Below are 14,846 nucleotides of genomic sequence, written 5' to 3' on the forward strand. Positions count from 1 at the left end.
TCAGAGGAGAGCCTCTGTATGCATGTGCACAACACACATCCCCCACATGCAAAGGAAAAAAAAAAAAAGGGTATCCTGGGCTGGAGAGATGGTTTAGTGGTTAAGTGCTTGCCTGTGAAGCCTAAGGACCCCAGTTCGAGGCTCGATTCTCCAGGACCCACGTTAGCCAGATGCACAAGGGGGCGCACGCATCTGGAGTTCGTTTGCAGTGGCTGGAAGCCCTGGTGTGCCCATTCCCTCTCTCTGCCTCTTTCTCTCTGTCACTCCCAAATAAATAAATAAAAATGAACAAAAAAAAAATATTTAAAAAATTATAAAAAAGGAAAAGGGTATCCTGTCAAGTCCCCCCTAACCCCCAATTTTTTGAGGTAGGGAGTCACTCTAGCTCAGGCTGGTCTTGAACTCATGATGATACTCCTACCCCTGCCTGGGATGAAAGGCATGTGCTACCATGCCCAGCTTCCTGTCAAGTATTTTAAGCTGCACAGCCAGGCCCTAGCTACGTAGATTATTTATTCAGTCCTCAAAATACTCCAACCATCCAGTAACTATCTATCCCAGTCTTACAGATATGTAAACAAGGTAACTGCATTATCCAAGATCACAAGCTGCAGGACAACAAGCTACAGGATCAGATCCACAAGTGCCAATGCCAAAGCACACTTATGACCACAGTGATAAGCACAATGTTGGATTTTTCTACTCAGCTAACACCTGCACTTATAAAGACAGCGACAAGCAACATACGGATGTGTAATTGAACTCTGAAGTGAGACTTGCCTTGTGCTTCCCTCTCATCAGGTGTGTCTAGGGCCTGAGAGCTGGAAGCGTCTCCGTTGCAATGCTCTGTGTTCAGTTCCGTACTTTCTATGGTTTTCCTTGATTCTTCAAGTTCATTCTCAATAATGGAAGTATCTGAATTATTTCCCAAGTCTATTTTGCTTTCAGAGGCACTGTGCTGCCTCTCGCTGTCCTCCACTGAAGACTCGCCCATGTTTCGAGGCTCGTGGTGGTCTAGGCCTGCAGCCTGCGCCTCCTCCCCATCACTCCTGGTCGGCTCTTCCTGAGCATTCTGGCTCTCATCTTTTGCCTGTGATATTCTTCTTCGCTTTGCTTTGGACCCTACGCTCCATTTTGATTTCTTATGAAATTTTCTCTTCAACTGAGCTTCAAGAGGTTAGGAAAAAAAAAAAAAAAGAATATCTAATAACTTTTTAAATAATAAGATAGAAAGAAGAGAGCCAACAAGCAAACCCCCATGAAATAAAGAGGTTGAGAAACCACAGTTGTTTTTATGTGGCTGAACCAACGATCCAAAAGTAGAGGACTGCAAGACGATGCAGAAGTAGGCAGGGTCTGGATCATAAAATGATCCCCCTCCCACCCTGGCCTGAGGTAGTCTCACTCTAGCCCAGGCTGACCTGGAATTCACTATGAAGTCTCATGCTGGCCTTGAACTCACAGCTATCTTCCTACCTCAGTGCTGCAATTAAAGGCACATGTCACCACAGCCTGCTAAAATAACCTACTGATCCAAGAAATAAGAAAATACTTGAAAAATATTGAGTAACTTGAAAATCCATGGAAAAAGGAGGATCTGGTTATTTACATTTTGGGTGGAAATAGGTAATAAGAAATCCAGGTGAGGGCTAGAGAGATGGCTTAGCGGTTAAGCGCTTGCCTGTGAAGCCTAAGGACCCCGGTTCGAGGTTCGGTTCCCCAGGTCCCACGTTAGCCAGATGCACAAAGGGGCGCACGTGTCTGGAGTTCGTTTGCGGAGGCTGGAAGCCCTGGCGCACCCATTCTCTCTCTCTCTCCCTCTATCTGTCTTTCTGTGTCTGCCGCTCTCAAATAAATAAATAAATAAAATTTTTTTTTAAAAAAAGCATGATGAGAACATTTATTAAAAAAAAAAAAGAAATCCAGGTGAGTCTTAAACACCTAATAGAAGTGCCTTCAAATTGTCTGGTGTGGTGGCACATGCCAAAGTCACAGTACTAGAAGGCCAAGGAAGAAGGATAACTATGAATTCAAGGTCAGCCAGTGCTATAAAGACTCTGCTTTACAGTCCAACCTTTGTCTCTGGGGCTGCATGAGTCCTAACCCATCTGTAGATACTAATGATATGGTGCAATGTCAAAAGGTTGGATGTCCTTTAAATGTAGTTTAATCATTTCGCTGTTGCTTAATAACCCCAACCTTTTCATTCTACCATATATAAGCATTTGAATTACTTCCATGGCCATTTTTGTTCATATCTTTTGGTAGAATATAAACAATCCTATTGAGTATGTAACAGGGAAATTCTTTTTTTAGGAGTCAATTTCCAAGCTTAGAGTTGATGTAACTGAGAGAGTTCTTGGTATTGAAGGCCTCTTGCTGATTCTTTTTCCATCCTCTATTCCCTAGCTGCCTTTCTTCATTTACAAAAGAGCTTTACTCTTTACTTCAAATCAATTAATACAATGGACAAACCAGCAATTAAGTTACAGAAGATTATACTCTCAGAAACACATGCATACTAACAAGGCAATGAATGAAGACCTATGAGGCAGAGCCAGATATATATATGAAGCTTAAATTTGGATTAAAGCCTGCCAAGGAAGGTAGGCCTTAGAAAACCTCACAGGCTTTGGAAGGAGTAATCAGTGGAGCTACATGCTAACAAAAAGGGTAACTGGAAATAGAAAACAGACCAAGATTAATAGGAAACAAAAACCAGTTACAAGGCTGGAGAGATGGCTTAGCAGTCAAGGCACTTGCCTACAACGCCTAAGGACCCAGGTTAAATTCCCCAGTACACATGAAAGCCAGGTGCACAAGGTGGCACATTCATCTGGACCTTGTTTGCAGTGGCTAGAGGCCTTCACGTGCCCATTCTCTTTCAAATAACTAAGTAAATAAAAATATTTTTTAAAAAATCAGTTATTTTTACAGATGCTAACTTACTCTCCATTGGAGAATCTGCTTCTCTTTTTCAGATAGATGCAGATCCTAAGGAGAGAGCTGCCCCAACATACCTCAAAAGGGGCCCGACTGAAACTAAAGAAAATTGGCGAAACAAGCAAGGGTGATGTTTTCCTGATGAACCGGATACCAGCACAAAGAGGAAGGAGACCAACACAGAGAAAAATCAACGCCTACCAAATCTGAGAGCCAGAGCCCCAGAGGCCCCCAACACCTCATCACTGAAGCAGACCATAAATGAACCCAACATGGCTCAGGGAAATTTTGCGGAAGAGGGGACAGGAAGAATGTCAGAGCCACATGCTGGGTCATGATATACAGAGACATTTATCATACCAATAACTGGGCCAACCCCACAATGTACGACCCATATACCTCAACAAGGAGGAGCCAATGGGGAGGGGGTAGGTCATGGATGAGCCTAATAATGGCACCAAACTGCCTGTACTTGCAGAATAGAAAACTATTAAACTAAAAAAAAAATCAGTTACAAATCAAGCCGACCCATAATTAGGTGGTAAACTGGAATTCCAAGGTATAACATAAGCTTTATTTGTTCAAGAATGTAAAGTTGCTTTAATATTAATAAAATATTCAATTTATTTTATTAATAAAGACAAGTGAAAGCCAGGTGTGGTGGCACACACCTTTATCTCAGCACTGGGGAGACAAGGTTAGGAAGATCACTGTAAGTTCAAGGCCAGCCTGAAAATACAGAGTAAATTCAAAGCTGGCCTGGGCTATAGTGAGGCCCTACCTAAAAACAACCACCACCAAAAGAAGCCAACAACCACACAACAACAACAAAAAAGAAAACAAAGCTGAAGAGCTACATGGCTCAGCAGTTAAAGTGCTTTCCTGAGAAGCCTAAGGACCAAGGTTCATTTCCCCTCTACCCACATAAGTGCATCTGGAGTTTGAGGTGGCTAGAGGTCCTGATGCAACCATTCCCTCTTAAATGAAATGTAAAAAACAAAAAAATCCCCCCAAAAGTGACAAGTGAAAGTAGAAACAGAATAAAGGTGAAAGCCAGGCATAGCAATGCACGCCTTTAATCCCAGCACATGGGAGGCAGAGATAGGATTGCCATGAGCTCAAGGCCACCCTGTGACTACATAGTGAATTCCAGGTCAGCCTGGGCTAGAGTGAGAGGTGACCTTGAAAATCCAAAGAAGTTAGAATTCCACGAATGGAAGATTACCCTAAGAACACATACCAGGTGTGCTGCAAGCCACAGGAGCACTGGCTGCCTTTAGCTTCTCGCTCTGTTCTTGATCTGACTTTTTATCGCCACCAAGACTAGGATTTTGCTTTGGCATCACATGATAGTAGGATGGTGCGTATTTGGAGGAGCTGCAACCTTTTAAACAATCAGACAGGACAAGTAAGGACTCCCCAGACTCAAGCTCAGACAAAGCATGAGCCCCAAGAACTCATGCACAGGGTCTTCTTCAGGATCCTACCTCTTTTCTTTCTAGATTCTTGAATTTCTTCACACAGCCGCTCAAAATCTCCATCAAGCTCTTCTTTAATTATTGCATATGCAGTATCCCTTAAAGCACAGGCTCTGTGTCTAATAAGACGATCTGAGATGCAAAGAATACTATTCTTAACTTTCTCACTTTATGACTTTCTCAAAGAAATATAGTGACTGAAGATCAAAGCTATTAAAATTCCTTTAGCTTTACCACAAATAGTTCAAGTGACTAGAATTGTGTTATTCAGTTTATAGTGTTCATCTAATATCGTGGGAGATTTGATTCAATACTACAGACTATACCCAAACAATTTTATTGCTGTGTCCTATTAAGATTTCTCTGCATTGAGGAGTGCTAAGCACTACAGTATCTCTATCACACCTTCCATGGCTCAAGGTCCATTACGGAAGCAGTGGTGGAAAGAATGTAAGAGCCAAAGGAAGGGTAGGCTCCTCCAGACACAAAATGGTCTGGATATCCATGACCTCACCGTGCCTGACACTACCTACACATCATAATAGGAGGAAAAGATGATGACATCAAAATAAAAGAGAGGCTGAGAGGGGGAAGGGACATAATAGAGAATGGAGTTCAAAGGGGAAAGTGGGGTAAGAAGGGAATTACCATGGGATATTTTTTACAATCAGGGAAATTGTTAATTATAAAAAATTAAAAATTAAATTAAAATGATTTCTCTGAATTAAAAAAAAAAAGGAATTAGAGCACAGAATTCCAGTATGCTTTTTATTTCAGCATTTGGGAGACATAGACAGGAGGATGGGTTCAGAGATGTCTTTGACAACAGAGCAATTTTAAGGCCATATGGGCTTCAGGAGACCCTATCTCAAGAAAACTGGAACAGCCAATAGGACCATCAATGGCTGGAGAGGTGGCTTAGTAGTTAAGGCATTTGCCTGAGAAACCTAAGGAGCCTAGTTTGAAGCTCGGTTCCTCAGGACCCACATAAGCCAGATGCACAAGGTGGCACATGCATCTAGAGCTTGTTTGCAGTGGCTGGAGGCCCTGGTGTGCCCATTCTCTATCTGCCTCTTTCTCTGTCAGCTGCTCTCTAATAAATAAAAAACAAAATCCTAAACAAGAAAGCAAACAAACAAAACCCACGATGGAGTCAGGCATGGTAGTGCATGCATGCCTTTAAGCCCAGCACCCAGGAAGCAGAGGTAGGGAGACCACCATGATTTCAAGGCCAGCCTGGACGTACAGTTTCAGGTCAGCCTGGCCTAGAGTGAGATTTAACTTAGTATACACATAAAGCCACACATGAAGTAGAAAGTGGTGTGTGCATCTGGAGTTTGTTTGCAGTGGCAAGAGGGTCTAGTGTAACCATTCTCTCATTACACATAAACAAAAAGATATATATATTTAAAAACCCTTTAAAATATTTTTCTCCACTTTGGTAAAGTTATACAAAATAAGCAATGCATTTTATATCTCATTAGAGGACATGTCATTGCTAACATTCAGAAATTTGGGAGTGAGTTTTTGCTCTGGTAGCATGTACTAAAATTGGAATGACAAGAGATTATTAACATGGCCCCTGAAGAAGGATGACATGCAAATTTGGGAACTGTTCCAAAATAGACAAACAAAGTTCAGGAGTGAAACAAAGCTGTGTTCAATGCCTTTGCCCTTTCCTGGCAGTGTGACCTTGAAAAAGGCTTGACTCTTCATAAACTTCATTTTTTTTCATCTGTAGAATGGGTTAAGGCTGTTGTGAAGATTAAATGGCACTGACAAGAAAATATTTATACTATACCACTTAACATTAGGAAAAAAAAAAACCCTCATTAGGTATTAGTAGTTCCCATACTGCACCAAAAGAAATTAACTAATGCTCACCTCCAGGATCTCTATCTGGATTGTATTCTAAAGCATTACTACAGATCAGATCAATATCCCTCAAATAGTCTTTCACGGTCAGATATTTATGTAAGTCAATTTTACTGATTACAGATGAAAGGTCCATCGGTTGCTTTATTACAGTGACATAATCAGGAACCTAAAATTCAAGCAAATGACCAAATCACTAATTAACTCTGTACACAGAAAACATTTGACTTAAGATACCCTGCCAAGGTAATACAGAGAAAATAGAACAGATAAAAACACTATCTGGCACTATCAAAGGCTATTTCTGCTTTATATTGACTCCTGTCCTTAACAGCTGCATTGTTCATCTCTAAATCCTATCATCTCTTTGCCCATGCAACTGTCACCCATCCTTCACTGTCACTTTCAACAACTAACCATGATAGTAAGCATAGTGATGCATGCCTGTAATCCTAGCACTCAAGAGGCTGACAGGATAGTGAGCTCCTGGGTCATCTGGGCTAAGAGAGAATGTCCTGGACTACATATACTTCAGAACATACAAAATAACTGACTCTCAGTTCAATTTTACTCTGTGGCGGGCATGGTGGCACACACCTTTAATCCCAGCACTCGGGAGACAGAGGTAGGAGGATCGCCATGAGTTCAAGGCCACTCTGAGACTACACAGTGAATTCCAGGTCAGCCTGAGCTACAGTGAGACCCTACCTTGGAAAACCAAAACCAAAACCAAAAAAACAATAATTTTAATTCTGTGTAACATAGCATTACATTTTCAGAGGCTGGATGTGTGGTATAATACCTTTAATCCTAGCACTCAGGAGGCAGAGGTAGGAGGATTAGTGAATTCGAGGCTATCCTGGGACTACATAGTGAATACCAGGTTAGCCTGGGCTACAGTGAGACCCTACCTGGAAAAACTAAAAAACACCTTTTAGAATGCCTGGATGGGTGGAGAAGTTAATTTTGTGTTCTCTGCAAGAAAGGAAAATGTATCAGGAGCTCTTAAAAGACTCTTGTGCTTAAGACACTAAATCAGTATGCTTCCATATGGAGAAAATAAGTTCAGAGTAGTACAGGGAACTGTATGAACTATTCAAATATCCTGATCTTAAAGCATTACAGGTTAGAACACATTTGACCCAAAGATCAAATTAATACCTCATCAGGATCAACTGGCTTAGTGAAAACTCGGAATCGCTTATCAATAGCAAGCCTATGTGTGACATTTCTTAAGAAAATCCGCAGTTCTCTAAACGTGTCTTCTTCTTGTTCTTCTAGTTTTTTCACTTCTTCTGCTGTCAATGGCCTTGGCTCAGGTGGTGGTGCAATTGGGAGTACCTCCAAGGCCTGCAAAACTTCATACAAACGGAAGATTTTCATTATTAATCACAGCAATACTGAAGGTCACAAATGATTCAATGGAAATTGCATCAGGCTCTGATGGACTATCCCGACATCTATGAGGAATCTAAGAATTTAGCTAAGTAATGCTATCAGCTCTACTACTCAGTCCCCTCCAAAAGTAACTGGTAACGTGTAATTTGGAACACTTAACTGCCAAAATTACTGTTCCATGTTAAGATGAATTGAGACATTGAGTGGTTGATAGACAGGAAAAAAGAAAAAGAAATCAAACTAGAACAAGTTGGAAAAGGGGTTATGCAGAAAGGCATATGGGGGTGGGGAACAAAATGGAAGGGGATTATGATCAAAACACATTATATACACGTATGAAAATTGTTAATAAAAAGCTATCAAAACTTTGAAATCAGGCTGGGCATGGTGGCTCACACTTGTAATCCCAGTACTTGGGAGGCAGAGGTAGGAGGATCACCATGAGTTTAAAGCCACCCTGAGACTACATAGTGAATTTCAGGTCAGCCTGGGCTAGAGGGAAGCCTTACCTTGAAAAACACAAACAACTTTGAAACCAGGCATGTGCACATACACACACACACACACACACACATATATTTTTTTGAGGTAGGGTTTCACACTAGCCCAGGCTGACCTGGAACTCACTATGTAGTCTCAGGGTGCCCTTGAACTCACTGTGATCCTCCTACCTCTGCCTCCCGGGTGCTAGGATTAATGGTGTGAACCACCATGCCCAGCATATAAATATTAAAAAAAATTTTTTATTTATTTTGCAATCATAGAGAGGAGAGGAGATAGAAAGAGTGTGCCAGGGCCTCCTGCTGCCGCAAATGAACCCCAGATGCATATGCCACTTTGTGCATCTAGCTTTACATGGGTAATGGAGAATCAAACCTGGGTCATTAGGCATTGCAGGCAAATGCCTTGACTACTGAGCCATCTACCCAGCCCCAAATTAAAATTTTAAAATAGTATTCTTTAAACAGATATTCAATGAATATTAGGGGTTGAAAATGGAAAGTGAGTGTTTTGCCAAAATAAGCTGGCAACTTGAGGGAAGAGTAAAAGATAATAGCCAGGCATGGTGGCACATGCTGTTAATCCTAGCACATGGGAGGCAGAGGTAGGAGGATGGCTATGAGTTCCAGGCCAGCCTGAGCTAGAGCAAGACCCTACCTTGAAAAACAAACATAAAACCCCGAGACATCCGAATGTTCTACCAGCAGTATGAAAAAGTTAAGTGGTTCTTTAAACAGAAAAGAAGAATCGAGCTAGATGTATTATTAAAAAAACTTTAAATGAAACTGTAAGATAGTGAGTGTTTTAAACTTAGAAGCCAAGTATGGCAGCACTTATCATTAATCCTACCACTAGGGAAACTGAGGTAGGAGGATTGCTTTGAGTTCGAGGCCATGCTAAAACTACACAGTGAATTCCAGGTGCGCTTAGGCTAGAGAAGTGACCCTTATCTTGGAAAAGCAAAACAAAACAAAAGCTTTGTAACAAAGAAGTGGTAGTGGTATAGGTAAAAATACAGCACTAAAAATGAGCTTGGAAACAGACTAGAACTAACTATACAGTGTAATACAATTGTGTGCTTCAAGAACTCTAGTTTAGCCGGGCGTGGTGGCGAACGCCTTTAATCCCAGCACTCGGGATGCAGAACTAGGAGAATCACCTTGAGTTCGAGGTCACCCTGAGACTCCATAGTGAATTCCAGGTCAGCCTGGGCTAGAGTGAGACCCTACCTCAAAAAACAAAAACAAACAAACAAAAAGAACTCTAGTCTATTTCTCAGGAAGCACAGTTTTCTTTTAAAGCAGTATCAGTGGCATCCTCAAGACTGAGTCCCTTCTCCCCACGATTGAGGTTTGAGCTTGTGCTATTAAACATGTCAACAATATTAATTGCTATTTTAGTCCTACTTTCTTAAAACTTCTGCCTATTAACTTTAAAATAGTTAACTTGCGGCTGGGAAAATGGTTCAGTGGTCAAAATAGTTAACTAACCTGCTTTCTTTTCTGATACAGGAGGCTTAGCAGCTTGTTTTAGAATTAAATCTTCAAAAAATTTTGTTCTTTCTTCTTTACCTGGTAACTGGACATTAAAAATCTCCCCACAATCCTGGGTAAACAATTCTTGTACCTTCAAAAAGAAATACAACATATACAGGATATATATATGTAGTCAATGCACACAAGCACACAACATGTATGCATTATTTAATCCAATAGCAGGATACATACATATTTTAAACAAAAATTTAAATAACTACTTTTAAGTGTTTAAAATTAAGATGAATTATTGTGTACAAACCATGTATCTAGATTAACTGAATAAAGTAAGATTGCTAAGAGTAAAAAATCCACACTATAGTAGAGCAACTGACATAATACTATCTTTCTTAAAGGACTTATCGAGGTCATATAATTCACTGTATGACCCACAGTGAGAGGTAAGGACTGAGAAAGCAACGACTGCTATTCATGAAAAGTAAAGGCTGAAAAATCAAAGTGCTGGTTGGATGTGGAGAAACTGAAAGCCTGGTGGACTGTTGGCAGGAATGCAGAATGGTGCAGCTACTGGCAAAACAGTACAGTTATTCTTCAATTTACAAATGTTATCACCATGGCCAGGTGTGGCGGCACACGCCTGTAATCCCAGCACTCAGGAGGCAGAGGTAGGAAGATCACAGTGAGTTTGAGACCACCCTGAGACTACATAGTGAATTCCAGGTAGTGAATTCCAGGTCAGCCTGAGCTAGAGACCCTACCTTGAAAAGCCAAAACCAAAACAAAACAAACAAAAACATAATGAAAGGCTGGAGAGATGGATTAACAGATTAAGACATTTGTCTGTGAAGCCTCAGGACCCAGGTCCGATTCCCCAGTACCTAGGTAAGTCAAATGCACAAGGTGGCACATGCATCTGGAGTTCATTTGTAGTGGCGGGAGGCCCTGGATTGCCCATTCATTCCCCTTTTCTATCTGTACTGCTCTCTGAAATAAATAAGCATAAAGGCCTTGCAGTTTTTGCCCCTTCTTTTTTTTTCATGATGTAGGGTATCAACTCTAGCCTGGGCTGACCTGGAATTCACTGTGTACTCTCAGGGTGGCCTCAAACTCACGATGATCTTCCTACTTTGGCCTCCCAAATTGCTGGGAGTAAAGGTGTGCACTTCCACACCTGGCACACCGTGCAGTTCTTGAGTTGACAAGCATTAATACAGAAGACACACTAATAGGTAAATAAACCAGACCGGGATGCATAATGTAATGCCATTTTCCCAAGAGGAAAAAAGGACCATCAGCTTACCACACACACACCATCATCTTGCCCTATGAGCACATAAGCCAAATAGTTAGCACTGGTAGAGCTGGTGAGAAATGTTTTCCTTATTGCTTTACTTACTTCAGTAGCACTTATTTTAATGTAAGTTACTTTTACTTTCATACAAACAACTTTCCTTTTAAAAGATAATCATTCTTCTCCCCATAAATTACCTCTTCTGGCAGTGCAAAATAGGGTTTGTCTGAAGTTGCAAGTAGTAAAACTGGGGCAAATGAAGGAATGTTCTGTAATAATGTGATGAATGTCGCTTTGAGTGTTGGTCCAACTATTTCCCACCACAAGTGGATATGTGGAACATAGACTATACTCGGGGCTGTTCTCTTTGCTTCACGAATCATCTAATAAAAAAGAAAACCAATACATTCAGTTTTAGTCATCACACTAATAATACTAGCTCCATTAGCTTGAAAGAATGTTCATCAGAAATATATAAAATCCTCACACTTTTCAAATGCTTTACTTTTCCAAAGATACTACAACTTCCTTTGTTTTTGTTAAGTCTCATCATGGAGAAAATAATTGCTTTAGGCAATTAAAAAAAACAGTTGAATATAAATTATTCTATTAAGATAATTAATGCTAAACAAATATATACATGTTTTCTTTTTTTATAGTTATAATAGAAAGTAAATAAATGCCAATTTTCCTTCTCAAATAAATTAAAAGGGGTCTAGAGAGATGGCTTAGCAGTTAAGACACTTACAGGCAAAGCCTAAGGACTGAGGTTCAATTCCCCAGGACCCCAGTGAGTTCAAGGCCACCCTGGAGTACAGAGTGAATTCCAGGTCAGCCTGAGCTGGAGTGAGACCCTACCTTGAAAAACCAGAGGGGAGGGGGAGAAAATATAGGACTGGAAAGGTGGCTCAGTGGCTAAGTAGCTTGCCTTCAATGTCTAATGACTGGGGTTCGAGTCTGCAGTACCCACATAAAGCCAGATGTACAGAGTGGTGCATGCATCTGGAATTGGTAGTGGCTACAGGCCCTGGCATGCCCATTTTCATTCAATCTCTCTCTGCTTTTAAATAAATTATTTTTTAGAAAGTAAATATAGGGGCTGGAGAGATGGCTTAGAGGTTAAGCTACTTGCCTGTGAAGGCTAAGGACCCAGGTTCAATTCCCCAGTACTCACATAAACCAGATACACAAAGTGGTGCATGCATCTAGAGTTCATCTGCTAGAGGCCCTGACACACACATTCGCTCTATCTGCCTCTTTCTCAAATAAAATATTAAAAAGTAAATATAGTAAAGTATAGAATATCTGAAAACTAAGGCATGATCATTGTTTGAAGTACTTAAATTCTTACAACAGCCAAATTATCTCATTTTGCAAACAGAAAAAACAAGGCAGAGATCTAAAAACTCTGCTTAACATCAGAGATATTATTGCTTATGTGGGATAACACTATACTCTAATGATTAAGCAATTCTGTATAGTTCTATCTTATACACCTAGTTAGATATCAGAAGGACAAAAAAAAAAAAAAAAAAAAAAGGCAGCAATTCCAGACCTTGTCTCTGGCAGACTGACTACAGTTTACGAATAGCTTATTTCTCTGGGAAACAAATTACCTGAGCACATGTTTCTTCAGGGGTTGTAGCACTGACTCCAAAAAGAACAGGAATGTCTAATGTATACACAGTAAGTTTTTCCAATGCATGGATGACAGCTGGGGCCAAGTGAGAAGCCTGTCCAAATCCTGGCTCTCCCACTATCAGTATTCTTGGTCGAAAAGACATAGGTTGGTAACAGGCGTTTCTGAAAGAGTAAATAAGCTATGTTTTAGACAAAAGTTCGTTTTCCTTAAATTACCACTTACAAGCCTTTAGAAGTCTTGTATACTAGCTAATCATAACATGGTTCATATAGTTTCTGGTTCAAAATGAGTCCCACAGATTCTTAGGAACGTTTTATATAGTGACAAGAGCAACATAAATTTCTGATATTTCAAATTAAACAAAAAGCTAGCTATTGGCTGGAGGGATGGCTTAGCAGCTGAGGCATTTGCCTGCAAAGTCAAAGAACCCAGGTTCTGTTCTCCAGGACCCAAACTAGCCAGATGCACAAGGGGGCGCATGCATCTGGAGTTTGTTTGCAGTGGCTGGAAGCCCTGGTGTGTCCATTCTCTCTACCCCCGCCCCCACATTTTGTGAAAAAAGTGTGTGTGTGTTTGAATGTATGTATGTATTTAAAAAGCTAGTTGTTTAGCAACTTTTACCTGGTCAAGCAAATCTCACTTATTTTTTGGGAATGTACATAACAAAGTATTTCCTTGCTATAATTTGAATGCAAAATGAGCACCACAGACTCCTATGTTTAACTTCTCAATCCCCAGTTGGGAAGACCAGAAGCCTTGCTGGAAGAAGGACCACGAGGGAAGGCCACTAGCTTGGCTCCAAGCACTGTGTGTCCTCTTGATTTCTTCTATGCTGATGTGATGCCAGCTTTGTTGTTCCAGCAATAATAAAGTAACAAAGACATTTAAAAAAAATGTATACCTATTCAAATGCAGAAAATTTTCTCCTGTCTTACTCAAGGATTTTGGAGCAGGTCCATTTTCAAACACTGATGGTGCATCGTCGTCACTGAATGCCACGTCACTTTGCAGAAGAGGACAAGAAACATCTGTAAAATACGACAAGGTATGTTAGTGATTTTTCTTTTATAATACTTCAGCTCTTCCAGTTCAAGTCAATCAAGTTTTATACCTGAGTTTAAAGCTTTGTTTGTTCCAATTTCTGCATGCGGAAATACCTTCTGCAGGGCTTTCAAGATCAAGTGAACAGTGCTTTGCAGGAGAGGCTTCACAATGGGAGACAGTGCCTGCCCAGGCGAGGCCACAGCTCTCTGGGAGGCTGGCATCACCTTCTGCATAGCTACCTCAAAATCCTTAGCTGAGATGTTAACTGAAGAGAGATCCAGCTGCAGCTTCTCACTAGTGGTGTAGATCTGTGGGTAACGTCGACGTAGCGCACACAGAGCCGCTTCGGTACACACTGACTTCATGTCTGCTCCACAGTACCCTAATCCAAAGCAGCAAGGAAAATGAAACATAACCCCTGAACTACCAGCATGTCATAATTAAAGGACAATTCAAAAAATTAGCCTGAAGGCCATCCTGAGACTGCAGAGTAAATTCCAGGTCAGCCTGGGCTATAGTGAGACTCTACCCCCAAAAGTCCAATTAGCCTAGTCATACAATAGTACAAATATTTAAAAGCTACAAGACTAAAATTTCTTATTGACAAAATGAACTTCAATAGAGGTAATAACACCAACAAATCAGTGACTTGTGAAATACAATGTACAGGAAAAAGAGCAACAATTTTTTTTTCCATGTTCTATAGATTTCATTTTCTCACAATGCATGTTCTTTATTCATACAGACTTCCTCTCCAGTTGTCACTAGTGGGAAAGCAGCAGTAAATATATACTTCAATGACCAAGCCTTGGTTTGGTCATTTGCAAAATGAAGATAAAAATGTTGTATTCAGGACTGGAGAGATGGAAGAGCAAAAATTTTTAAATGACACTATTTGCAAATATCACTTTGTCATTTACTACACTATCTTTGGAGACTCACTTATGCTCAGACGATGTTTCAACTACAATAGAAACCCTACTGCCTAATAACAGGGCTAATGTGAAAACCACATGTGAAGGATAGGTGTCAATTCTGGCACATCTACACTGATCATAAGAAATGAGATACAAGCTGGGTATGGTGGCACATGCCTTTAATTCCAGCACTCAGGAGGCAGAGGTATGGGGATCACTGTGAGTTCAAGACCTGAGACTACACAGTGAATTCCAAGTAAG

At 40.6% G+C, this 14,846-nt stretch overlaps 1 protein-coding gene and 1 non-coding gene across 3 annotated transcripts in view; one reads left to right on the forward strand and one right to left on the reverse strand.

Annotated features, from left to right (window-relative positions):
* Positions 1 to 14,846, reverse strand: part of Atad2 (ATPase family AAA domain containing 2) — a 65,758-nt gene that overhangs the window by 6,492 nt on the left and 44,420 nt on the right. For both annotated transcript variants that reach the window (XM_045143651.1, XM_045143652.1), the window contains exons 16-25: positions 13,736 to 14,050; positions 13,526 to 13,652; positions 12,599 to 12,785; positions 11,180 to 11,365; positions 9,686 to 9,821; positions 7,458 to 7,654; positions 6,306 to 6,465; positions 4,431 to 4,553; positions 4,184 to 4,327; positions 781 to 1,167 (exon numbers count right to left, since the gene is read on the reverse strand). In XM_045143651.1, coding sequence (XP_044999586.1) covers positions 781 to 1,167; positions 4,184 to 4,327; positions 4,431 to 4,553; positions 6,306 to 6,465; positions 7,458 to 7,654; positions 9,686 to 9,821; positions 11,180 to 11,365; positions 12,599 to 12,785; positions 13,526 to 13,652; positions 13,736 to 14,050 — 1,962 coding nt within the window. The remainder of the gene's footprint in view (positions 1 to 780; positions 1,168 to 4,183; positions 4,328 to 4,430; positions 4,554 to 6,305; positions 6,466 to 7,457; positions 7,655 to 9,685; positions 9,822 to 11,179; positions 11,366 to 12,598; positions 12,786 to 13,525; positions 13,653 to 13,735; positions 14,051 to 14,846) is intronic.
* On the forward strand, positions 5,945 to 6,048 carry LOC123459072. The gene has a single exon (XR_006635998.1). It is a non-coding gene; the product is annotated as a U6 spliceosomal RNA (small nuclear RNA).

Source organism: Jaculus jaculus, chromosome 2 (assembly GCF_020740685.1).
Source record: "Jaculus jaculus isolate mJacJac1 chromosome 2, mJacJac1.mat.Y.cur, whole genome shotgun sequence".
NCBI lineage: Eukaryota > Metazoa > Chordata > Mammalia > Rodentia > Dipodidae > Jaculus > Jaculus jaculus.